Here is a 19594-nt window from a genome sequence, read left to right on the forward strand (position 1 = left end):
CACGCAGGCGAGCCCCGGTGCCAGAGTGCACTGAGGCTCGCCAGCGGTGCGACAAAGGGAGCTGCGGCTTCACAAACGGTCGGCGCACTGGGTCATCCGCTGGAGCACTGGCCGACGCACGCAGGCGAGCCCCGGTGCCAGAGTGCACTGAGGCTCGGCATCACCTTCGAGCCGGTGCGCTAGAGTGCTAATATGGCAGCACTGCCGCTTGGGATGCGTCGTGGAAGAGGGACAAGCGAAGACAACTCACTTGCATCTAATCGTCGGTCAGGGATCGATAGCTTTAGTTATTGCTCACAGTTGCGTAAAGTGTCACGTCTACACAAGTGGATCATGAGGTACTAACTCTGCATCCAGGATCGGTAGTTAGCTCAGTGTTGTGTAGGACAAGCAGGACGACTCGCACTTACTCTATCCAAAGAGCGCACAATGATACATTCTTCGCCTATGTCGGGTGGAGTATAGACTAGAGCCGCGAAGTGTGCAACAACGTCCTGCATACGTATAAGACATGTGGAATCCTCCAATGTGTGGTAGCATAACGTGGTGTTGAGGTCCTCGTACTTCCGGAATGGATCGTGCTGAAGGTGCTCTCCTGACAATGGCGAATATCCGCGTACGATGAGGAACGGTTCGACAACAACATTGCCGGCCTCTAGACGGCGATGATAGAAGATGTCCTCGATCTGGGCTGCGCGGACCGTGGAAGTGGAGGGATCAACGAATGTTATGAGGGAATCGCGGACGCTGGTCTGTGCCGACGTGTACTTCAAACCAGCCCGGGTCACGCTAGACACGAATTGGCCGCTGGTTGGAAGGAAGATGCCGTTGGGACTGTGAGCTGCATACGCTGATTGGAAGGGAACTTGACTGTAGGAGCGAACGATGCGTAGGACATGGTGGTAAATATCCACAGAGAGGGACTGGTGCTTCGTAGCGTCGTACACATGTGTGTCGTCCGCTCCGGAGGAAGAAATTGCGAGCATGTCCGTCATCCGCGTTCCACGAGTAACATCCTTGAAGGCCTCGTTGTACGCTGACATCATGTCCTTGTAGTAGCTGGGTTCAGCCGGCCATTGAGAGGTACTCATCTCCCATCGAACCGCACATCCTATGTAGAAAAATCGCATGAACGTCAACGGCATCTCGTCTAGTTACCCATGAGCATACACAAGCGATATACGAGACATTGTGACAACGTACTGGGTTTGTTGTTCGTCCTAACCTTTTGTAGGAGACCGTTGTACTGTTCAAAGGGAAACGCCCACCATCCCTGAACAGGACCGAACAATTCGAGACATTGCCAGAGATGCAGCGAAAGGTGGTGATTGGGAACCAGAGGATGCTTGAGGGTGTGCACGAGAGTTTTGATGTAGTTCTCCATGTGGTTGTCGTACCGAGTAATACGGGAAGGCGACATTGACCGTCGGGTGGCCAAGTCCACCGCCATCACCAGTTGCAGGAAATTGTCGAGAACCGTACGCTCTTCGTTGGTTGCGGAAGAGTCCCCCCAGATGCGGCCCAGCGTCATCACCAAGTGAATGATGCACACGGTGCGCCACTGGTCGGCCTTTAACTTTCCGTGGGATGCGGACCCGAACTGTGCTGGCGGCTTCTCGATCCAGGACGGGACAGAGGCAGCTTCGATATCTTGCCTGACAATGTGGAGTATGTCGCGCGTGAAGACATCGTATTCGGATTTACGCGGCACTTCGTCGGTTGAAAGTCGGAAAAGATCCGTCTCATCGTCAAGTACGGGAGGCAGACACACAGAACTGAAGTCGGGCAACGTGTCAACCTTCGTATCACCCTTGTTAGTGTCCATCTTGTCCGTGGAATCGTGGAGACTCACCCATGCCAACATGGCATTAATCCAGTGACGCTTCGCGGGTTTCGCGGTCCCTGAGGAGACGTTGTTGTAACGAGCGAATGCCGAGATGTAGTCTCCCCGGATTCTCTCGAGAGTCTTCTTGGCCCGGGTCTTCAACGCTGCTAGGATTCGATCGAGATTCTGCTGCTGCTCTTCCGGGGTATGCCAAGCCGCATTCCTCGTGCCCTTCTCCGCAACTCCAACTCCAAACACTTCCATACAATGGTGTCGTAACTCTCCCAGGAAGAGATTGTGCATCGTGTCGACGAGGGCATACCGCGTAGGATCCCAGTACTCGAGCCGCAGAAGTTCCGACCACCACAAGCCGTGGTTATCGACAATCTTCTTCCGCTGAGCATCTGTGTCTGCATCCCGCCACGCTCGCGCAACCTCCAGATGATCCGCCCAACTCTTCGCGCCCGGCCAGGTTTCTCGATCCGTGTTTGAGATGTCGGATTTGAGAAGGCTGCAGAACGAGCAGAAGTGATGAGCCCCGTGTCCACTGAAGCCCGCAACCTTGCGCAAGGCGGGTAGGTCACAGACGAGCGGGATGACAGCCACACGAACGATGCGTCCGACAAGGGTGTCAGGTGTCGTTGGGACGTGGATGCCGCAATGCCACAAGACCATGAGCTCATCAACAAGGGGCCGGAGAAGATGGTTGAGCTGGTGCAGCGACGGCTCCTTGGGGCCAGGTATGACGCCAGCGAGGTAGATGTTCTCGGGTCGGAAACGGAGATGGGGAGGAAGGTTCATGCAGGCGAGATAGATCGCTCCGATCGAGTGCGACTTCCCTGCTTTCTTATTCCCGTGCGGATTGAACCAGTCAACGAACAGGCTGAAGACTAGATGCAGTTCGCCATCGGTCTGCACGCAGAAGAGGGTCTCTCCGTCCGGCCCTCGGAAGGTGCGTAGTGCTGGCGAGTCGATGATGTCGTGGAACAATTGACCCTCCTGAGGCTTCTTGTCCCATGACTTCTCCAAGATACGCTCCAAGCCAACCCTCGAGAGTAGAGAGGTCAACCAGTCCTTGAAACTGTGGTAGGGATAGGAGCGGACCGCCTTGTACACGATACGCGCGTGAGCCTCGCCCTGGCCTGGCTTCTGCCGATCCTTACGGACAAGCCGAGCACCGCAGGGCTCCTTGTTCGTCTCCGCGAATGTACAACGGCGAGGATAGGGACCATCGTGTTTTGTAGGATCAGGGGCATATATTGACCAGCACTTCGGACACGTCGCGTAAAGCATTACTTTCGGCTCGAGACCAAGGTCCTTGATGACCTTTCGTATATCGGCGGGAATGTCGTCCACTACGGCTCTTTGCGGACCAGACAGAGCTGACGAACCCACACTCCAAGTGAGCGCACCGAATAGGATGACCTTCAGCGATGCTAGAGCAAAGGCGGCACTACGGCGAGAGAATCCTTCCACCACGGTATGAAGGACAGTGACCATGAGCAAGCTCACGAGCAGGAAGGTAGGTTTGTCCCTCGCAAATGTGTTGACCTTGGCTAAGTGTAATTTTAGGGTCGCCACAAATGCGAACAGGATAACGGACGTACGCAAGTCAGCTCTGTCCACCGGAGGACCCGTCAAACACTCGAGGTCATTCAGCCCCACTCGTGCCTTCTCCCGCTCCCATGCCTCTTTCTGTAGCCGCTCCAGCCTGCTGACCTGACGATCAAATTTGCGGAGAAGACCGCGCAGACGACCGTCCGCATCCTTGTGGTTGAGTGGCGGCAGGGACCTCAGGTATTCCCCGTTAAGGCACAGCCAATCGTACAGGATGGAGTATTCAGCACTTCCGTGAAATCTCACATCAAGTTCGGCAGGGGGGTCAGAGACGGTTGTCGGGTCTGACTTGAAGGTGATCCTGACGTAGTCCGGTACCATACGTGTACGATGAGCCAACTTGGAGTCCAGGATAGAGAGCTCTTGCAAACGATCCGCAATATCTGACTGTATACCCATGAGTTCTGCAGGTAGAAGGTATCTGGGAAGGATGGAGACATACATCATCGTTGCTCTCGAACGACCCGATGGAACGAAAGTCGGAACCACTGTCAGATTCGTCATCGCTGGACTGGGGAGGGGAGGGTTCTTCTTAGGGGGTTTCGCTACTATTCTTTGGACCCCACGCCGACTCTGGCTCTGAACGAAGGCGATCCTTGTACAACCCCAAGATGAGTGTTTGATCACTCGCTCTCAACATGCACGCACCTCTACACGATCATCCTCAACGTCCTGACAGTCGTCGCTATGGCGTACTGGAAGCCTGAACTTGCCCCGTTGCGTTTCATCGGCCATCGTAGCAAGTAGAAAGGTGCTTCCCGACAGCACATCCTCGGTCTCGGGAGGGGAGCTAGCATCGTCGGAAGACTGAGAAGTGGGGTGTGGGCGCGACTCTGTAGAAGCCGCAGTAGTAGCTGGAGGTCTAGCACCTGCGGGAGGTACTTGGCGGGCCGACGCGACGCGGCGCCGCGAGTCTCGGGTGGCATGAAGTCGGATGGTAGAGGCGTTCTGGATTTGGCCAGGGCGGATCGTTCCGAAGTCATCCTTGTACTGCAGTCTGGCGCAAACCTCACAGAGACATACGCCCATGTCAAGTGCGTGGTCTGAGGAGAAGGATAGACAGTGAAGCAAATCAGGATAGAGGGGGAGGAGCAACTCAGGATAGACGGTGAGGAGCCCGAGCAACTTCTCATCCCGACGCCGAATGCGCCTGTGCGGTAATTTGTCAGTACATATCATCAAAACTCACGTGCAGCCGCGCGGGTCGTCTTGCATCAGCATCACGATCAGATCTCTAAGGGCTCATAATAGAGGCACCGCATTCGTTGTGAACAACTGAACAGAATTAGAACGCCCGCCATTCCTCCCATATGGGATGATCGGCTTCGTGCGGCGCCTGCTGCCCAAAGTACATCGCTAAGAAGACTGCTAGACCAATGAGGAGCAGCAAGCTGGCTAGCAATCTCCCACGATGAGCCAGACCGTGCTTGTCATCCTGGTACTCAAGTCCGCAGGCACGAAGGATGAAGCCCATGGTGAACAGGCTCCGAGGCTCCTACTCAACTGTTTCAGTATGCCGTACATATTCGAAGAGCACGAGAACGCACCAGCTCATAAGTACATCCGGATGAATCCCTATCACCAACGAACCCAGGGACTTCGCAGTTGTCCTGCGGTATATCGTCAGTGGAACTAATGTCGACGAGCCGCTGATTGAGGCAAAGTTCGGTGCTCACTGCAGAAGAAGCTGTGGTGTCGTCAGCAGTAATGACACTGATAGCATCGGAGTCGGCTGAATTTCCAGTCGTTTGTTGGTAGAAGTTGCTCAACGGCGGCGGAAGAGTGAATATGTTGGGGAGAGAGCTCTCCAGTAGTAGCGGGGGGTGTGGCGAGACTTCCTTGTGGAACAGTTGAAGTGCCTTCTGGCCTTCCTCGGAAGAAGGACGAGCCGTTGATGCGTGGCTGTTCCATTCGGTACAGTTTGCAGCATCGACAGGCGGAGGCATCGCAAAGCGGAATGTCTTCCTACCCCCCGATGCTATAGGCAACCTTCAGCGGAATGCCGGGGCCGACATTGTATGATGACGTACTGTATCCGCGTGCCATGGCATTTCTTGCAGCGCGCACGTTCACTTCAATGTCGTTCAGCTTCGCAGCGATCTTGTCATCCATGTGGGCGGTGTTTGCATCGAACTATTTACCCCGATAAAACTTGTCAGTCTGTCGCACAATTAGTACAGAAATAGATGCTCACTATGGTACGGTTCACGGAGATCCGCAGAGAACCCTTGAGGAGCGCGATGCTGTTGGTGTATAATTTCTCCAGAGTCTCCATCGTGAATTCATAACGCTCGTCGATATTAGAAGGCGAGAGCGGCTCGAACAGTTCAGGTCGCTTGTGACCGGGTGACCCGCCAGGTGCGTGGCCCTGTCCGTGCAGAGCATGGTCCTCCACACCGACAGGGTGAGCGATGACTTGGGAAGATCCGAGAGGGTCGAATTCGCCCGGACAAGTGGCGTCCGGACCACTCTCCGAGGCGCCTTCGGGAGGCATCGTTGTGGTCAACATCGACCGTGTTGCCCAGTCCAGGTCTGACGGCAGAGAACAGGGCGAAGAGCATGCACTCATAGTAGCACTGGAGAACGAGGGGAGATTCAGGTCGAGGTGGTTGCAGGACAAGGTAGGTGGAGAGAGAGAGAGAGCGACGCTCCTGACGCGACATGTCTTGTTGCGTTAAAGGCGTCTTTTGCGGGTCATCATACCAATGAAATCCTTCAAGAGAGAAGGCCAGAGAAAGCGGAAGATAGAACATGATCATAAAGGTGACTATGACGCTACGATAACATAATGCCCGCTACCAGGAAACAGCGCTTCAGAAGGGTCGAAAGGGCTTAATCAGACGCACTGTGCAAACGGTGCAGTGATGATGACCACTCACATGATTAGAATAAGGTGTTTGGTGCCGGTTCACGCACGACGAAACTGTTAGACCAGTCACCGTGATATCTGGACCAATACGTGATGATCCCGTTGCCGAGATCACGAGCACGATACCACACACGGATGTGATGGAGAGTAGGATGGTTGCTCCTGGATTGACGTTGGCGGCGACCCTCCCCTGAAAGCCATCTCATCAGAACCGTCCGTTCGTGCGCTGAACTCGCCGGGACAGGCACGAATGCTGCAGCGGTACGAAGGGCGAGCTCCTCCAAGTGCGGCAGCTTGAGTAAACAGCGGGACCAGCCAGCGAAGTCATTCCATGCACGCCGGGCATGGGAACGTCGCCGCTAAATGCATACATATGAATAGAGGGTATTGCAATCATGAACGTGAGCGACTCACCGTTACGCGATGTTGCTCAAGCAGCTTGAGCTTGCGGAGCATGGGCGTCGCACCCACAATCCCTTGCAGGACATCATAGTCGTCGGGCAGAAACTCGACGGTCAGGTACACCAACGACGCTGCTGCAGGGAATGCCTTGAATGCCGCGGGTATTCCGCATGTGGACGAGCGCTGCCCAGCGGTTAAACGAACCAAGTTGTGGCAGGGGTTCTTGTGGAGACATCCAAGAGGACATTCCAACGTCACGATCGCATTGAAGTCTCGGGTGCACAGAGGACACACTGGTTCAGCGCATTCGCATGAGTCCAAGCATAACGTTGTCAGCGTGGGATGGCTCTCCATGAACGACGAAAGACAACGGTGCGGGATATTGGTTTTGAACAGCCTCAAGGCATGGTAGGAGAATCCGTCAAGGAAGTCCTCAGGGACACCGGGTGGCAGGAGAAGAATGAGGTCGACAAGGTTGGGGACAATGGATAAGGACTGGTGCAACATGTAGAGAGGAGCAGCCTCCATGGTCGTCATGTCCACGATGAGGTCAGTTACTGCAGCTGCAATGGCGGGATCGCGATGAGCATCGTCCAGGAAGCCGTGAATATCATCCAACGACGACATCAAAATGGTGGGCTGGGAGGATTGGCCGGGATGAGTGATAGGTCTCAACCTCTCGATAAGACGGCATGTCGAACTGACCTTCGGCTCGTTCATGGTATGAATATAGTGTTGAAGACTGTGTTGCGTACAGAACGGTGCTCCGATGGGGATGATACAGTTCAGGAGTACTCACCGACGCCACCAGCAATGCCGCCTGCCTGGGGCTACAATGAACACATTGTCTGATTGACAAGTGCCCTTTGACCTGCAAGTTGCCTAATTCGAAGTGGAGAGCATGACGATGGCCAATAGGAACATGTGGCATTGAATGTAGAGACCTGATATACAGAGGCAGGAGAATACGGGAATCGACAGTGATGAGGAGGAAGGGAAGACGGAGTATATCTGGGGTGGGGCAACTCTGCGAAAAGAAATGTACGGCTTATGTAATCATGCCAAATGACATCCGAGAGATCTCCTTCCGAATTTGTGCGCCGATCACATCTATGCGGCCTAGACATGCTCGCGTAGTGGTCGAGCAATGGTCGAGCTCTCTGAGGTCAATCGAGGGTCCTCCGTCAAGAAGATTCTGAAGAATAAGTCGTCACAATGTCAAGAGAAGCTGCCGGGGCTGTCCGAGACACTTCACAGCCCAAGCCAACCGTATATTACGACATGAGCGAGTCGCCGGCACTCTTCAACTTCTCCCCATCAATCTCTGCTTGTCCTCTTTCCCTCAACATCGTCCGGGGTCCCAGGTCACCGGGAGACGCAAGAGGTTTGTCGCGACGCCTCTGGATCGCGGCTGCAAGAGCCTCAACCTTCACATTGCGGCGGGGTAGGTTGGTCTTCAAAGGGACTTCCCGATCAAACTGACGATGCCAGTCAAGATGAAGGTCGAGAACCGGGACCGTGAGCTGCGACAAGTCTGAGGTGTCGCTGAGTGGGGCAAGTGCATCTAGTACGTCCTTTTTCTCCTTCGCTTTTGCTGCCTTTTCCTCGTCCTTCTTGCGCTTTCCTTCCACCGTCTTCCTATCCGCCTCCGCTTGTGCCATCTTGCGCTTCTTCTCCAGCCCACCCGCGTCAACTCTCCTGGCCTTTTTGCGGAGGTACTTCCGCTCCAGTGCAGTGAGATGCTGTTCTATGTAGCGTCCTGTCTTGTTGATTTTGTACCGCCGCCGAGCATTGTACTGATGGAGCGTCATTCTAGGTGCCCGTCTTAATGTGACCCGGAGCGATCCGAGCTCGCCCTCATTGACATCGTTCGTGGTATGCATGTAGGCGCGGCGCTTCTCGAAAACTGTGAGGGTACTGACCACTCCGCCAGGTATGAACTCCGGCAGGAAGCGTGACCAGGTACCCTTTGCACCCGTGAAGAAGTCGATAAGCATGACTTCGAGGTGTGGCAACCTAGGCGCAATCCGGAGGACCGCGTAGAAGGCCTCAGGGCGCTCCCAGGGAAGTCCGTCGAGGGCTCCCGTGGTGTACGAGGCATCAGGGGCAAGGAGGAGGGACGGATTGTCGATGATGGACTGTATGTGAAGCAACAGGCGGTCATGCAGGGGACCGAGGTCAAGGTGGTTTGACGACGCTGCGGTAGGTCCGCGCACTTCTCGAAGATAGGGGTGACTGATAGCTTGAGCGTACAGCGTTAGGACACAGAGATCTGTCAAGGTTGAGTCGTCACGGAGTGCATTGTAGATGTTCTGTTCCATGTGATTGAAGGTACGTTTCGTCTTCTTATCTCGCATGAACTCGAGGAACTCGATGTAGAGCTCAAGATGGACAAGGAGCTCTGCCGCTGCCTCACAGTGAGATTGATAGCGGGTGTTACTGGTGTCAGGAAAGCGGACGGAGATGCCGAGGGCTTCGAAGAAGATCCGATATGAATCCTGCTGACCTTTCTTGTCGTCTTTGTGTTTGAACAGTGCGCCCGCAAGGCTGGCGAGCTTGACACCACCCCCTTCAGAGACCTCGACTGCGCGGTCATGCGCCTCCGATGATCCGCCCTCTGCTGCCGCCTCGTTGTCGCGGTTCATGAGGAGTATAGGTGGAGGGAGTCCGCGCCTCACCCATCCCGCGCTCATCGCTTTGCTCCCGCCCTTCACTGCGTTAAGCTCCTTGTGCATGCAGCAATAGGCACTGACGAAGAGCCCCGCGCTCCGCTTCTCCGCCTCCGGTAAGGCATCGTACTCGTCTTGACCGAGTTTTTGAATAACTGTATCCCTGATCGTCTTCTCCCAGGCCTTCCGCTCGCTTTGCCCCAGGCCCTGCCAAGCCTCGTCTCCGCCAACCTTCTGGATGACCCGAGCGGTCTCCTCCCAGAGAAGTGCAGCCAGCTCCTCGCCAAGGAGCAGCATTGCCGCTCTCTCACCGCGCACTTCCCTGTCACTGCGGTGCTTCCATGCGGCCATCAGGCGTTGCAACTTCTTCTGGTCCTCAGCGTGGTCGGTCATCATTCTGACAAGACTTCGAATGAAGTCCCGGGGATCAAGATGTCGATGTCGCCCTCGAGGGCTAGAGTTGTACGCGTCGTAGAACTCTGTGATGATGTCCTCCCATCCGACTAACTGCTGTTCACTTGTATGATTAGGAGCTGACTCGATCCCCACGAAGCGCCTCTCGTGCGTGTCCCCGGTATTGAAGATGCTGTTACGCGCTTCATACTGGAGGTTCAAGTGGGAAGTCCCGTCGCCGCTAAGAGTGACACCTGACAGGTATGGCCAGAGATTCACTACTTAGTAGTGATAGAATACTTATGAACGGCACATACCGTCAGATGCATCAGCTTCCTCAACATACTGCCATTTTGATGCCTCATCGCCCTCGAGGACAATCTGACTGACTGACCGCTTGTGCAAGCCACCCCGCAACTCGACTCCGATTCCCTTGGCCACGGCCCCAATGACACCGTTGATACTGTTCACAGGTACGTTGTGAGAGACCAGGTCCCTCACCATTGCACGTGCCTGGTCTGAGATGACACCACCCTCTTTGATAGAGAATGACTCGAGACGGCGTGTCAAGGCCTGTGCCTTGCTCTTTGCGTGCTCCGCCGCTAAAGCAAGCCGCCCCGGAAAACGTGCGACCTGCCTGCGCAGAAGAAGGTTCTGCTTCTTGATGAGGCGGATCTCCCGTTGGCTCTCGGATAAATCCTGACGTGCGCGGTCTAGCACCCGTACGGAGTCACCCAAGTCAGATGATAGCCCTGTTTCTTATCAGGTCAGTGGATCACAATAAATAGAAGGCAGTCACACTGGTACTCACGCCCAACTTCAGATTGCACATAGTCACATTTACGCTGGTCCCTCTCGCGTTGTTCAGCTCTCTCAGCAGCCAACGCAATGAGGGTTGCAGACGCAAATTGTTGTGCCTCAATCAGGATCGACTCCATCTTGGTATGTACGCCAGTGGCAGCTGCGTCAGTACTCATTTTGACGGCATGCTGCTCTGCAGCAAGCTCGACTTCGAGCTCTTGTACTCTCCTGTCCGTCGACTCCTGGTACCGCGACAGCTCCGCAGCTGTTGCAGTTAGGTATGAGGTCTGGGCCAAGTACGCTGCCTGCACAGTAGCAGCTGCCTCCTCCGCAACTGCAACCTGCCTCTGTAGCTCATCTGCAGTTGCCTTCAGAGCATCCACGACTCCCTGGAGATTCCGCAGCTCGTTCTTCAAGGCCTCCTTGTCCTTCCGGATCCGTCGCTCTCGCCGTCTTCCCTTCTCGAGCTCATGCCGGTAGAGTTCGACCCTTTTGTGCGCAAGTGCCAGTTTCCCAGCCGACTTCAGCCCAGACCCAAGACTAGTACTGCCAGATGCTGCAGTCACCCCAGATGGAGAGCTATCTGCCCTGTGTTTGATGGTTGCCAATGGAATCGAAGGACTTCGCTGGGATCGCCGAGTAGGGGTAGGGGGAGTGGTAGGATGTACATTCTCCTTGTTTCTGCACTTCTGAGCACTTGTACATGGGCGGTCTGGGGAGGAATCAAGGCCGCCACGTAGCCTAGCATGATTTTTCGCCAGCTGTGCTTTTTGTGCAGGAGAACGAGCCATAATGCCTTGTTGCGAGCAAGCTTCGTGCTGAAGTCCTACAGAGCGGCACACTGGCGCTAATCGCATTACTGGTAGCGCCCTCGTCTCGTACACCCGGCACTACTTGGTGGATACTGCCACTCCCGCTTGAACGAATCTCTCCAAACTTTGCGCACACATTCTGAGCTACGATACCCACATTTTCTTCATGCGCTTTAGTAGAGACAGTCCTCTGTTCTCGCTACATCTCAGCATCTCTTCACATGTGTAACTTCACAAAGCTGCAGACCGCGAAAACAGCGTGGAGAACCGAATTATCAACTGAATCCGACCCTATCTGTGAAGTTTGGGGACAAATCACGGAGGGCAGAGAGCAGGAGAGGCTCGACAATGTCCGACCATCCTGCAGCCACCGGCAGAAGAGACTTGCTCTAAGCGGGCACTCGATTTGGACGGTCGGATGCGTAGTGTTCGCCTAGCCATTCCTCCCACGGACGCGCGCCTTGAGAACCGCCCCTTGGATTGCCCCACCCCAGTATATCCGTTGCGCTCAGCGACTGTGTAGCCGCCGGACCGTGCCGCTCGGGCCTGGCTCAGCGTCTATCCAACCGTCCTCTCCGACGCACTAGGAATCAGGATATATCCTATACTGCAGTTATAGTCTGACGATGGAACAGAGCCGCAGGTCAACGCAAGCCCAACAGCGAGACACCCTCGGTACTCCTTCGCACTGATGCAGTAACGATCTTTGTATCGATAGCCCGCACTCCCACTCCCTCGTCAAGCACCGCCGAAACCCTCTCCTGCTTCGCCCTGATGTTCTCGTGCTGAGGAAACATGTCGCAGGGAGGGATGTTCGCGAGAAATCATCGCCGTCTGTCCCACAGAATCACCTCCTCTAGCCGCCTACGCCCGGAGAGGTCGACGACCGTTGCAAGGAAGATGAGGATAACCGTGTTGTACGCATTTACCTGGGGATGCGTACTTGCTGCATCTCCTAGACGTCACGCTTCTGTGACATCGGAGAGGCGGCATCAGCCGCACTCTCATCGACCTCTTAGCGTCCACCTCCATCTTGGAGCTATGGCCGTGGAGACGCTTCGCCATCAGGACCTTGATGTTGCCAGCGGCGACACTAATGGGGAGTATAGGGCCTAATTCGGGGGCATCGATACTGCGCGCTCGATCCCCGTGACACGGCACAGCGGTAGGGCGGCCATACTCGAGTAGCGAACCAATGTTGATGAGCGTCATCGTGAGCCACTCCCGCTCCTCAATTTGTTCATCTTCTGCAAGAGAATCGTCAGACTTCGGGATGCGGGAATGCATCATACAATTAGAAGACTCACCACCCACCATTGTGCCACTTCTCCTGGAAGCGCTCGAGGACACGCTTGAAATCGTCCAGTTGAATGTTCGTGAAAGGCATCCCGTATCTGTGAGACGAGCATCGGGTGCCTACCGGCGTGCCTGCGCGAGTGGTAACCACATGCCGAGGACAGACTCCCGCGCAGTAAAGAAGGGGTGCAGAGCGACCATGACCATGCATGCAGTCCGTAGCGTTAGCACAAGTTGAATACAAATACTAAATACATACCTCTCCACGAAGTGGTGTACGCCATCGAGGTCCTCGTCCTTCTCGCCGCACAGCAATCCGAGATGAAGCCGCAGCTTGCCCGAATTCGGCGTGATCGCAAGGCCCCGCCCAAACTAGTCCTTCACGACCCGTCGCCAACACTCCTTGTCCGGGTCGCGCTCCGTGAGGCGAGCAGCCTCCTGGCCGACGGCGGGGATGTTGTGTATCTGGTGAACGGCAGCACCAGCGATAGCGCCCAAGCCAACTGCCATATCTGCTCGTCTGCTCGTGAGGACTGAGGATTGTCGTCGATTCAAGAAACGCGCAACAATATTGTCGGTGTGCACGGAGGTAGAGCGGCTAGCGTACCATGTCAGATACTCCAACGCAACCGGTGAACTGGTGGGTGGCCGTGCTGCGTGTCCCAAAGAATCAAGCAAGTGGTAGAATACGTGTGACCAAAGACGGATGATGAGGTTGTACTTCTGCGGAATGTTCTTCAGGAACGCAGGTACTGTGGGGCCAGAGCATCTCGCGGATGCTTTCAGCAAGCCTGACGAGATCAATCAGTAAACGTCGCATTGAAAATGAACAGTCACGTACAGTTGGTGCTCCGTGACGAACTTCCTCCATAGTTCAGATTCACCCTCCTCCGTTGCGGCGTCTCTCGACGTGCCAGAACTACCGGGCCGGCCCTTGATGAGGATGCCTACCCGCTGGGCGTTGCGCTCACTATCATTGGCGTGTTCACGTTCACGTTCGTTGTCCGGGGGTCGGATCTCGAGGTTGCTAATCGTACGGTACGCCTCCTTCAGATTGCCAGAGAAGGCATCGGCGTTAGACGGAATTTGGAGAGTCGAAGAGAGCGGAAGGCGCGGAGGAAGAGTCGGCGGAGGAAAAGTGAAGGTGGATGAGATAGTGCTGTGAGCGTACAAGGCAGAAGACGTGGAGAATACGGATACCCAGTCGCCGGAGGACTTGGGGGTAGGCGTTGGACGTCCGGTGGTCGGAGAGTTACCCAAGGGCCCGGTTGCTCCGTGGTGACGATTCTGGGTCGAGAACAGAACTGCGTCGTGCTTTTGCGGATCGAAAAGCTGTCGATGGGAATCGGTAATGCTCTGAGAAGGGTGTGCGGGTTGAAGGATCCCCGGTTGAATCGAGGGCGGCGAATGTGAACCTGATGCGCCTTCTGACATTGGTCTTCGGATGGGATCCGTGTTCGGCTTATAAAGCTTACCGGGACTCCCGTTCGCAACAGGTCGCGCATGCGCAGCGCGGGGGAAGTTGGGCGAGATCCTCAAGCGGCGCAAAAACTCATCGGGGTCTGCCTCCACGTACGATGGTGAGGCTTCCAAGACGATGTTAGGGTTGGAGATAGCAGGTGCATGGAGTCTGCGTGGAGACGACGGACGTGCAGTCGATGGTCGGGGATAAGATGTTGGAGGCTGTGAAGACCGCTCCGGTCGCTCTCCAGGCGCGGCGGTACTGTAGAGTCCACGCTGGTACATGAGGTGCTGTCGCTGAAGAGAGAAGGGGCGAACATACCCTCGCTTTTGCGTGGTTCCAACAATCCTGTCATCTACGCCTGTCTCCACGGACCCTCTCTCCTGTCCCATCTTCAATGTCATCGCGAATTGGGCATCATATAGTTACAGATGATGGCGGAGAGCACGTCGAATAAAAGAGCGCACCAATGCTAAGAAACATGAAGAGCATATGTGGGTCAAGGCACCGATTGACGCCCAGAGACGAGTGCCGTAAGCAGATCGGGAACACAATTGCAGCCGCGCCTGAGTTTGGCAAATCCACGCGCCAACCGCTCGGCGTCTCGCGAACATAACCCCACACGGCTGTCGCACTGTACATATCTCAGTCCGGTGTCACACTTTCCGACTTTGCGCACGTGACGCTTCAGTGAGCTTTTCCGACGCAATCTTGAAGCTTGAAGTCTCAACTGTACATCTCACTACCTATCTCGGGAACTTTTCAGGTCATACAATTTCGTCACTGCCACTCTATTACCTTCCTCCTCTCAACTACGTCCATCATGTCTGCTTCTCATTCCCGCCTTCGCGCACACACTGTCCCTCCCAGTCGCGTAGTAGTCCAACGCGTGCGTAGATCCGACAATGGATGCCGTCCGTCGTGGATGACCTCCCGAACGTCCAGGTACAGTACCAACTCATACGTTCTACATACGTTCTAATGCTACACTCTACACCGTATCTCATCCTCTCGCAGCCGTATCCGTCGCTTTATCCAAACCAACTGCGTGCAGGACACTATCTTCTCACTCTCACGGCTTCCCCTCTCGGCGTGTACATGGCCCGCACCGCCCAACGGGATTCTCAGCCTCGGCGAGCAGCCAGTTACCGTTGTTGTAGTCGGCACCGTGGCGTCTGTCAAATCAAACTCCGGCTATGGCCATCTCTTACCCGCTTCCCACTGCATTCGCCTGGAGCTGGCACGTAACAACGATTATCCTATTTACGCCGACGTCCTACGTCGATGGGCTTACATAGGTGAGTGACGACCTTCCTGCAAGCCGTTGATACAACCTATCACTCTCAAGAACCACGCATCCCGGCGTTCTTCGAGGCATGGGCGTATGCGAACAATCAGGAACCCCCACAACATGTAAGCCCAATTTTCAAGCTGTTTACCATATCGCATTTCATGCTGACTACTACGACGCTCACAGCACCCCCCCATCGTCCCTCAGCTGTACCTATCGCTGCAGCGCATAGGCTATGGCTCGCAAATAATCACATTCGCGGATCTCCGCGTACACGATGTCGTTCGATTGGAGGCCGCCATATGCCGGGGCGTCGTCCGGAGCGTCTACTTTCACGTCAAACGGCTCGATGTGCTCGAGCGTCCGCCTTACAACATCCCAGGATTCTATAGCTAGATTTGTTACGACATAGATTTCTATTGGCTGGACTGAATAAATCCCTCATTGCTCAACGGTTAACACGTCCTCCCACGCCCTTTGTGCTCTGCTTACACTGACTGTGTTCGATTCCTCCTCGCGCGGTCTTATTTTTGTTCAGTTGCGCGCCATACTGGTGGCGAGGTACATGAATTGAGATATACTGAGGAAATTGTACATTATATAGTGATGGTGGTGCAAATAGAGACTCGGACGCGAGAGAGCAGGTCCAGTGGCGGCCGGATCAAACGTAATTTGAAGAACATGAGCAGCACGGCCGCGTTCAATGTAATAGGGCGGGAACATTCGCGATGTCGTTCGACGAGTTGGATCAGATGGGGTGCGACACCGCTCTTCTGCGTCTCCGGAAGAGATAAGAGCGCGTACGAGATGCTCGTTCACCACGTTGTAAGAACCCGCGTACATCAGCTGGGCGTGCAGCTGGTACATCGAACCTTAGAGCAGAATGTTCGATAAGTGATTGCTTCGGGATCTTCCAATACGCTCGCTTGAACTGTGGGACGGGAAGAGGTGCAAGCACCATGCCTGGCATGGAAGGCGGCTGCCTACGTTGTCCATGAGGTACACCGTACCGCGATTCGCAACCATGGCCTGCGCGGCGTTCGGCATTTGGAGCGGCGTCGAGTGGAAAACATCACCAGCGTCCGGAACTTGTACCAGACTAGCCGCCGTACGTGGTATCGGTCGTTCGACTGTGACCCGACCATCTGCGGAGGGAGCTGATGCGTACTCATCGGGCGGACACGCTGTTGAGGATGTCCGTTCGGCATCATGTGCCCAGATTGAGCACGGGACGAGGGCACTCATTGAACTGGTGCGCAAGGGACGGGGAAGGACCGGGCTACTGCATCCAACCATGCGTTGATATGGGACGGGTGGCGCTAAGGGCGGTTTCTTGTACGCGCGAGATGTTACAAAGGCGGTTGGGCGTGGCGTTCTGGCTTTGACTCAGCCTCGAGTTCGGAAGGAACGTCTAGAGAGATACGTACGTCTCAAAGTGGAGATCCTGAATGACTTCGTCCTGACCCTGGTCCGTGCGCAGAACGAGCCCGGTCGCGTATATCAGGAGCTTCGACGCATCTCCTACTGGATTTTGTATTGGCGCAGCGACAAGGGCGTCCGTCGTGCCAGACGTTACGCGGTGCACGCTGAGCTCTCTGTCGGACAGCGCGTTGCGCACAATGCCTGATGGGACATCGCAAGTTGGGTAAGTCATGAACTCAGTCGATGATCCCGGTGTTCCAGACATAAGTGCAGACTCCAGGTCGAGTGGGAACTATAAGAGAGTAGAGAGCCTAGCGTCGTAATCGGAGCTCCATCCTGATGTTGCGGCCGGCCGTGGCGCGTAGAGAGGGAGGCGCAAAGGGATGGTGCCGCATGGGGATGTCCTTGTAAGGGGCGGCTCGCCGAGATACCCAGGAGAACTCCGTCTGCGGTGAGTGAGACCACATTCCTTCGGCGCTCCGGGGGAATACTTGAGGAGCCGCTTGAGGCCCAAGATGGTCCGACAACACACGACGCGGATCCACGACTCACCGGACATGTAGGCCACTTCGGGTAACAGTGCTACACAGCAGACGCAGGCAGTACATACAGGGAGCGATGATATGCGATGACTACGGGCGGGGAGGCGTGAATTGAACGGGGGCTGGCGTCATTAGCGGTCATGCGAGGATCTGGCGAATCACCACCGAGGATGCAGACAGGAAGACGGGAGACGTAGTTTGGGCTGTGCATTGATGATTCGTGCGATTGCGATGGGCATTGGGCAATGGTCGATACGCGAATGCGAATGGTACGGCGGAGCAAACGGGGAAGTCGTGCAGATTTGAAACGGCGGTGGGGAGCCATGATAGATGGATACGCTCGGCGGTGGTATGCGATATCGAGAAAGAGCAAAGAGGAAAGGGGTGGGTGACCCGAGCTTAGAGCTATCGCGCGACGTGCGCCTGCGGGGGAACAGCGTGTCGTTGCTCTACCAGGGCCGTTGGCGACAGTCGGATACTTCTATTGTCACCTCGTGGTGCTACAAACGCGTCAGCGAGGTACGCTGCGACGACTTGAAGCCGCTTAAATACTAGGCATAAGTTCGGCAGGCGCCAAAGAGCACGCGCGCATAGCCAGCCAAGGACCGGCCGCTAGCCATGAAAATGATATATCAGTGGAATGACCATGCATATGGGGGGAGGGGGGACAAAACAGGACTTGCCGTCAAGTCTGGCTACCGGAGTAAGGACGAGCAAACTGTCCGCGACGTTGGGGTCGGAGCCAAGGGGGCACGCGGACTGGGAGGCGCCGGGGGCGGCATGAGGGGCAGCCGAAGGTTTCGGGGCGGCTCAGATAAACATCCCAAAGAGAACACCAAGGCCCTTATCTCTGGGCACGAGTTCGCGAAGCGCAAGGCGGCTGGATCGCAACCCCGTCTACTACAAAGAAATGCACACCCGACGGATTACCGCCACAATCTTTGGATCGATACATATGATACAGCTGTCAGTAATTACGCTACTGATCATCCACATTCTTCAGCCTCCACTTCGCCACCACCATGTCATGAACCACTTGCTCGATGCTAGCAAGCTGAAGGTCGATAGCCGTCGCCGGCATCACGGTTCGACTGCCCGTGGTAAGGCTGTTCTGAAGCTCCCCTAGATCGGCCTTCACCTGGAGGAGGACGCATACGACACTCTGAACGTAGGGCGTGGAAGCGATCAGACAGTCCTCGGCATCCTGCAGGACTGCCGTCTGCTTGCCCACGCCCACAAAGGAGTTCAGATGGCCACGGAAGAGACGAGCCACAAGGCTCGGGGGAGGGAATGTGGCAGAGATGGTGCCTCGGACGGTGGACAGACGCTGAGCGGCGAGATGCAGTTGATAAAGAGCCCCCGAGCTCGTCGTGGCAATCTCGTCTATGTCGGAGGAGAACGTCTGCACTGACACCTTGAAGATTTGCGCCATGAGGTGGGTGCTGAAGTCGCCACTCACACCAGCCAGTTCGACTGCATGCAACGCGCGCAAAGAATGCAAGGCATACGTGTTGATAGTCTCCATACTGAGGGATGAATGAGCCTAAGGCAACAAGACACTAAAGTGCTTTGCAACTTACTCGTCAAACATAGTGGCTATGCGTGAGGATATCATGCGGAGGGCGCGCGCAGCTGCTTTGGCGTCCACGGCGTAGTCTACGAGGGCGTCTGCGATCGAGGCCCTGGTGGTGAGGTTACTCCCGAGGACGGCGATCGTCAGGTCTTTGACACCGTCGGCAACATCTCGAAGATGGAACGCGAGGTCTGCACCCTGTGCGCCTTTCTGAAGAAGCTCGGCGAGAGTGGCACCTTGGATCTGGGCTAGGGCAGGGAAGTCGATGTCCTGGTCGAGCGGTGTAAGGGTAACTTTCGAGTCCTCGATGTGGTTGTGCGTGTGAGGCGGGAGAATAGCGGCAGCCACACTGTCATCTGCTGCTCGTCCAACAAAGTAGAACGAGAGACAGATAGCCAGCGACGCTGCGACCCAGACAGAGAGACGGATCGGACTGGCACGACGGGCGATATTGAGCTATAACACCATATGAATATAGATGAGATAGATGCTTGCAATAAAGTCCTGAACAGCGTACCTGGTGGCCTACAACGGAAGGCATGGCGTGAAGTCGACTTGAGAGTTGTGTGGCGCGGGGGGAGGCTACAGGTCGAAGGTACGGATGATGGCCACCGCAATTG

At 55.5% G+C, this 19594-nt stretch overlaps 7 protein-coding genes across 7 annotated transcripts; 1 reads left to right on the plus strand and 6 right to left on the minus strand.

Annotated features, from left to right (window-relative positions):
- Window positions 1-371: 371 nt before the first annotated feature.
- L226DRAFT_467294 (uncharacterized protein) lies at window positions 372-2128 on the minus strand (the record flags this gene model as incomplete). The annotated part of the gene is made up of 3 exons (XM_067676042.1): window positions 372-1150; window positions 1204-1798; window positions 1853-2128. The coding sequence occupies 3 exons, from the start codon at window positions 2126-2128 to the stop codon at window positions 372-374; spliced, it is 1650 nt and encodes a 549-aa protein (XP_067532749.1).
- Window positions 2129-4727: 2599 nt separating this feature from the next.
- L226DRAFT_573247 (uncharacterized protein) lies at window positions 4728-5936 on the minus strand (the record flags this gene model as incomplete). The annotated part of the gene is made up of 5 exons (XM_067684817.1): window positions 4728-4937; window positions 4990-5052; window positions 5119-5420; window positions 5473-5575; window positions 5637-5936. The coding sequence occupies 5 exons, from the start codon at window positions 5934-5936 to the stop codon at window positions 4728-4730; spliced, it is 978 nt and encodes a 325-aa protein (XP_067532750.1).
- A 338-nt stretch (window positions 5937-6274) lies between these two features.
- Window positions 6275-7433, minus strand: L226DRAFT_573248 (uncharacterized protein; the record flags this gene model as incomplete). The annotated part of the gene is made up of 5 exons (XM_067684818.1): window positions 6275-6287; window positions 6359-6501; window positions 6560-6670; window positions 6726-7352; window positions 7419-7433. The coding sequence occupies 5 exons, from the start codon at window positions 7431-7433 to the stop codon at window positions 6275-6277; spliced, it is 909 nt and encodes a 302-aa protein (XP_067532751.1).
- A 554-nt stretch (window positions 7434-7987) lies between these two features.
- Window positions 7988-11367, minus strand: L226DRAFT_467446 (uncharacterized protein; the record flags this gene model as incomplete). The annotated part of the gene is made up of 3 exons (XM_067676062.1): window positions 7988-10029; window positions 10093-10474; window positions 10888-11367. The coding sequence occupies 3 exons, from the start codon at window positions 11365-11367 to the stop codon at window positions 7988-7990; spliced, it is 2904 nt and encodes a 967-aa protein (XP_067532752.1).
- Window positions 11368-13878: 2511 nt separating this feature from the next.
- Window positions 13879-14214, minus strand: L226DRAFT_431680 (uncharacterized protein; the record flags this gene model as incomplete). Its single annotated transcript, XM_067674708.1, has 1 exon — window positions 13879-14214. A coding segment is annotated over one exon (336 nt), but the record flags the coding sequence as incomplete, so codon positions are not given.
- A 755-nt stretch (window positions 14215-14969) lies between these two features.
- L226DRAFT_524795 (uncharacterized protein) lies at window positions 14970-15833 on the plus strand (the record flags this gene model as incomplete). The annotated part of the gene is made up of 4 exons (XM_067678914.1): window positions 14970-15035; window positions 15201-15444; window positions 15495-15559; window positions 15624-15833. The coding sequence occupies 4 exons, from the start codon at window positions 14970-14972 to the stop codon at window positions 15831-15833; spliced, it is 585 nt and encodes a 194-aa protein (XP_067532754.1).
- A 2547-nt stretch (window positions 15834-18380) lies between these two features.
- On the minus strand, window positions 18381-19515 carry L226DRAFT_573251 (uncharacterized protein; the record flags this gene model as incomplete). The annotated part of the gene is made up of 3 exons (XM_067684819.1): window positions 18381-18927; window positions 18982-19430; window positions 19492-19515. The coding sequence occupies 3 exons, from the start codon at window positions 19513-19515 to the stop codon at window positions 18381-18383; spliced, it is 1020 nt and encodes a 339-aa protein (XP_067532755.1).
- Between the last annotated feature and the right edge of the window lie 79 nt (window positions 19516-19594).

This window comes from Lentinus tigrinus (assembly GCF_003813185.1).
Source record: "Lentinus tigrinus ALCF2SS1-7 unplaced genomic scaffold L226scaffold_24, whole genome shotgun sequence".
In the NCBI taxonomy this organism is placed as follows: Eukaryota; Fungi; Basidiomycota; class Agaricomycetes; order Polyporales; family Polyporaceae; genus Lentinus; species Lentinus tigrinus.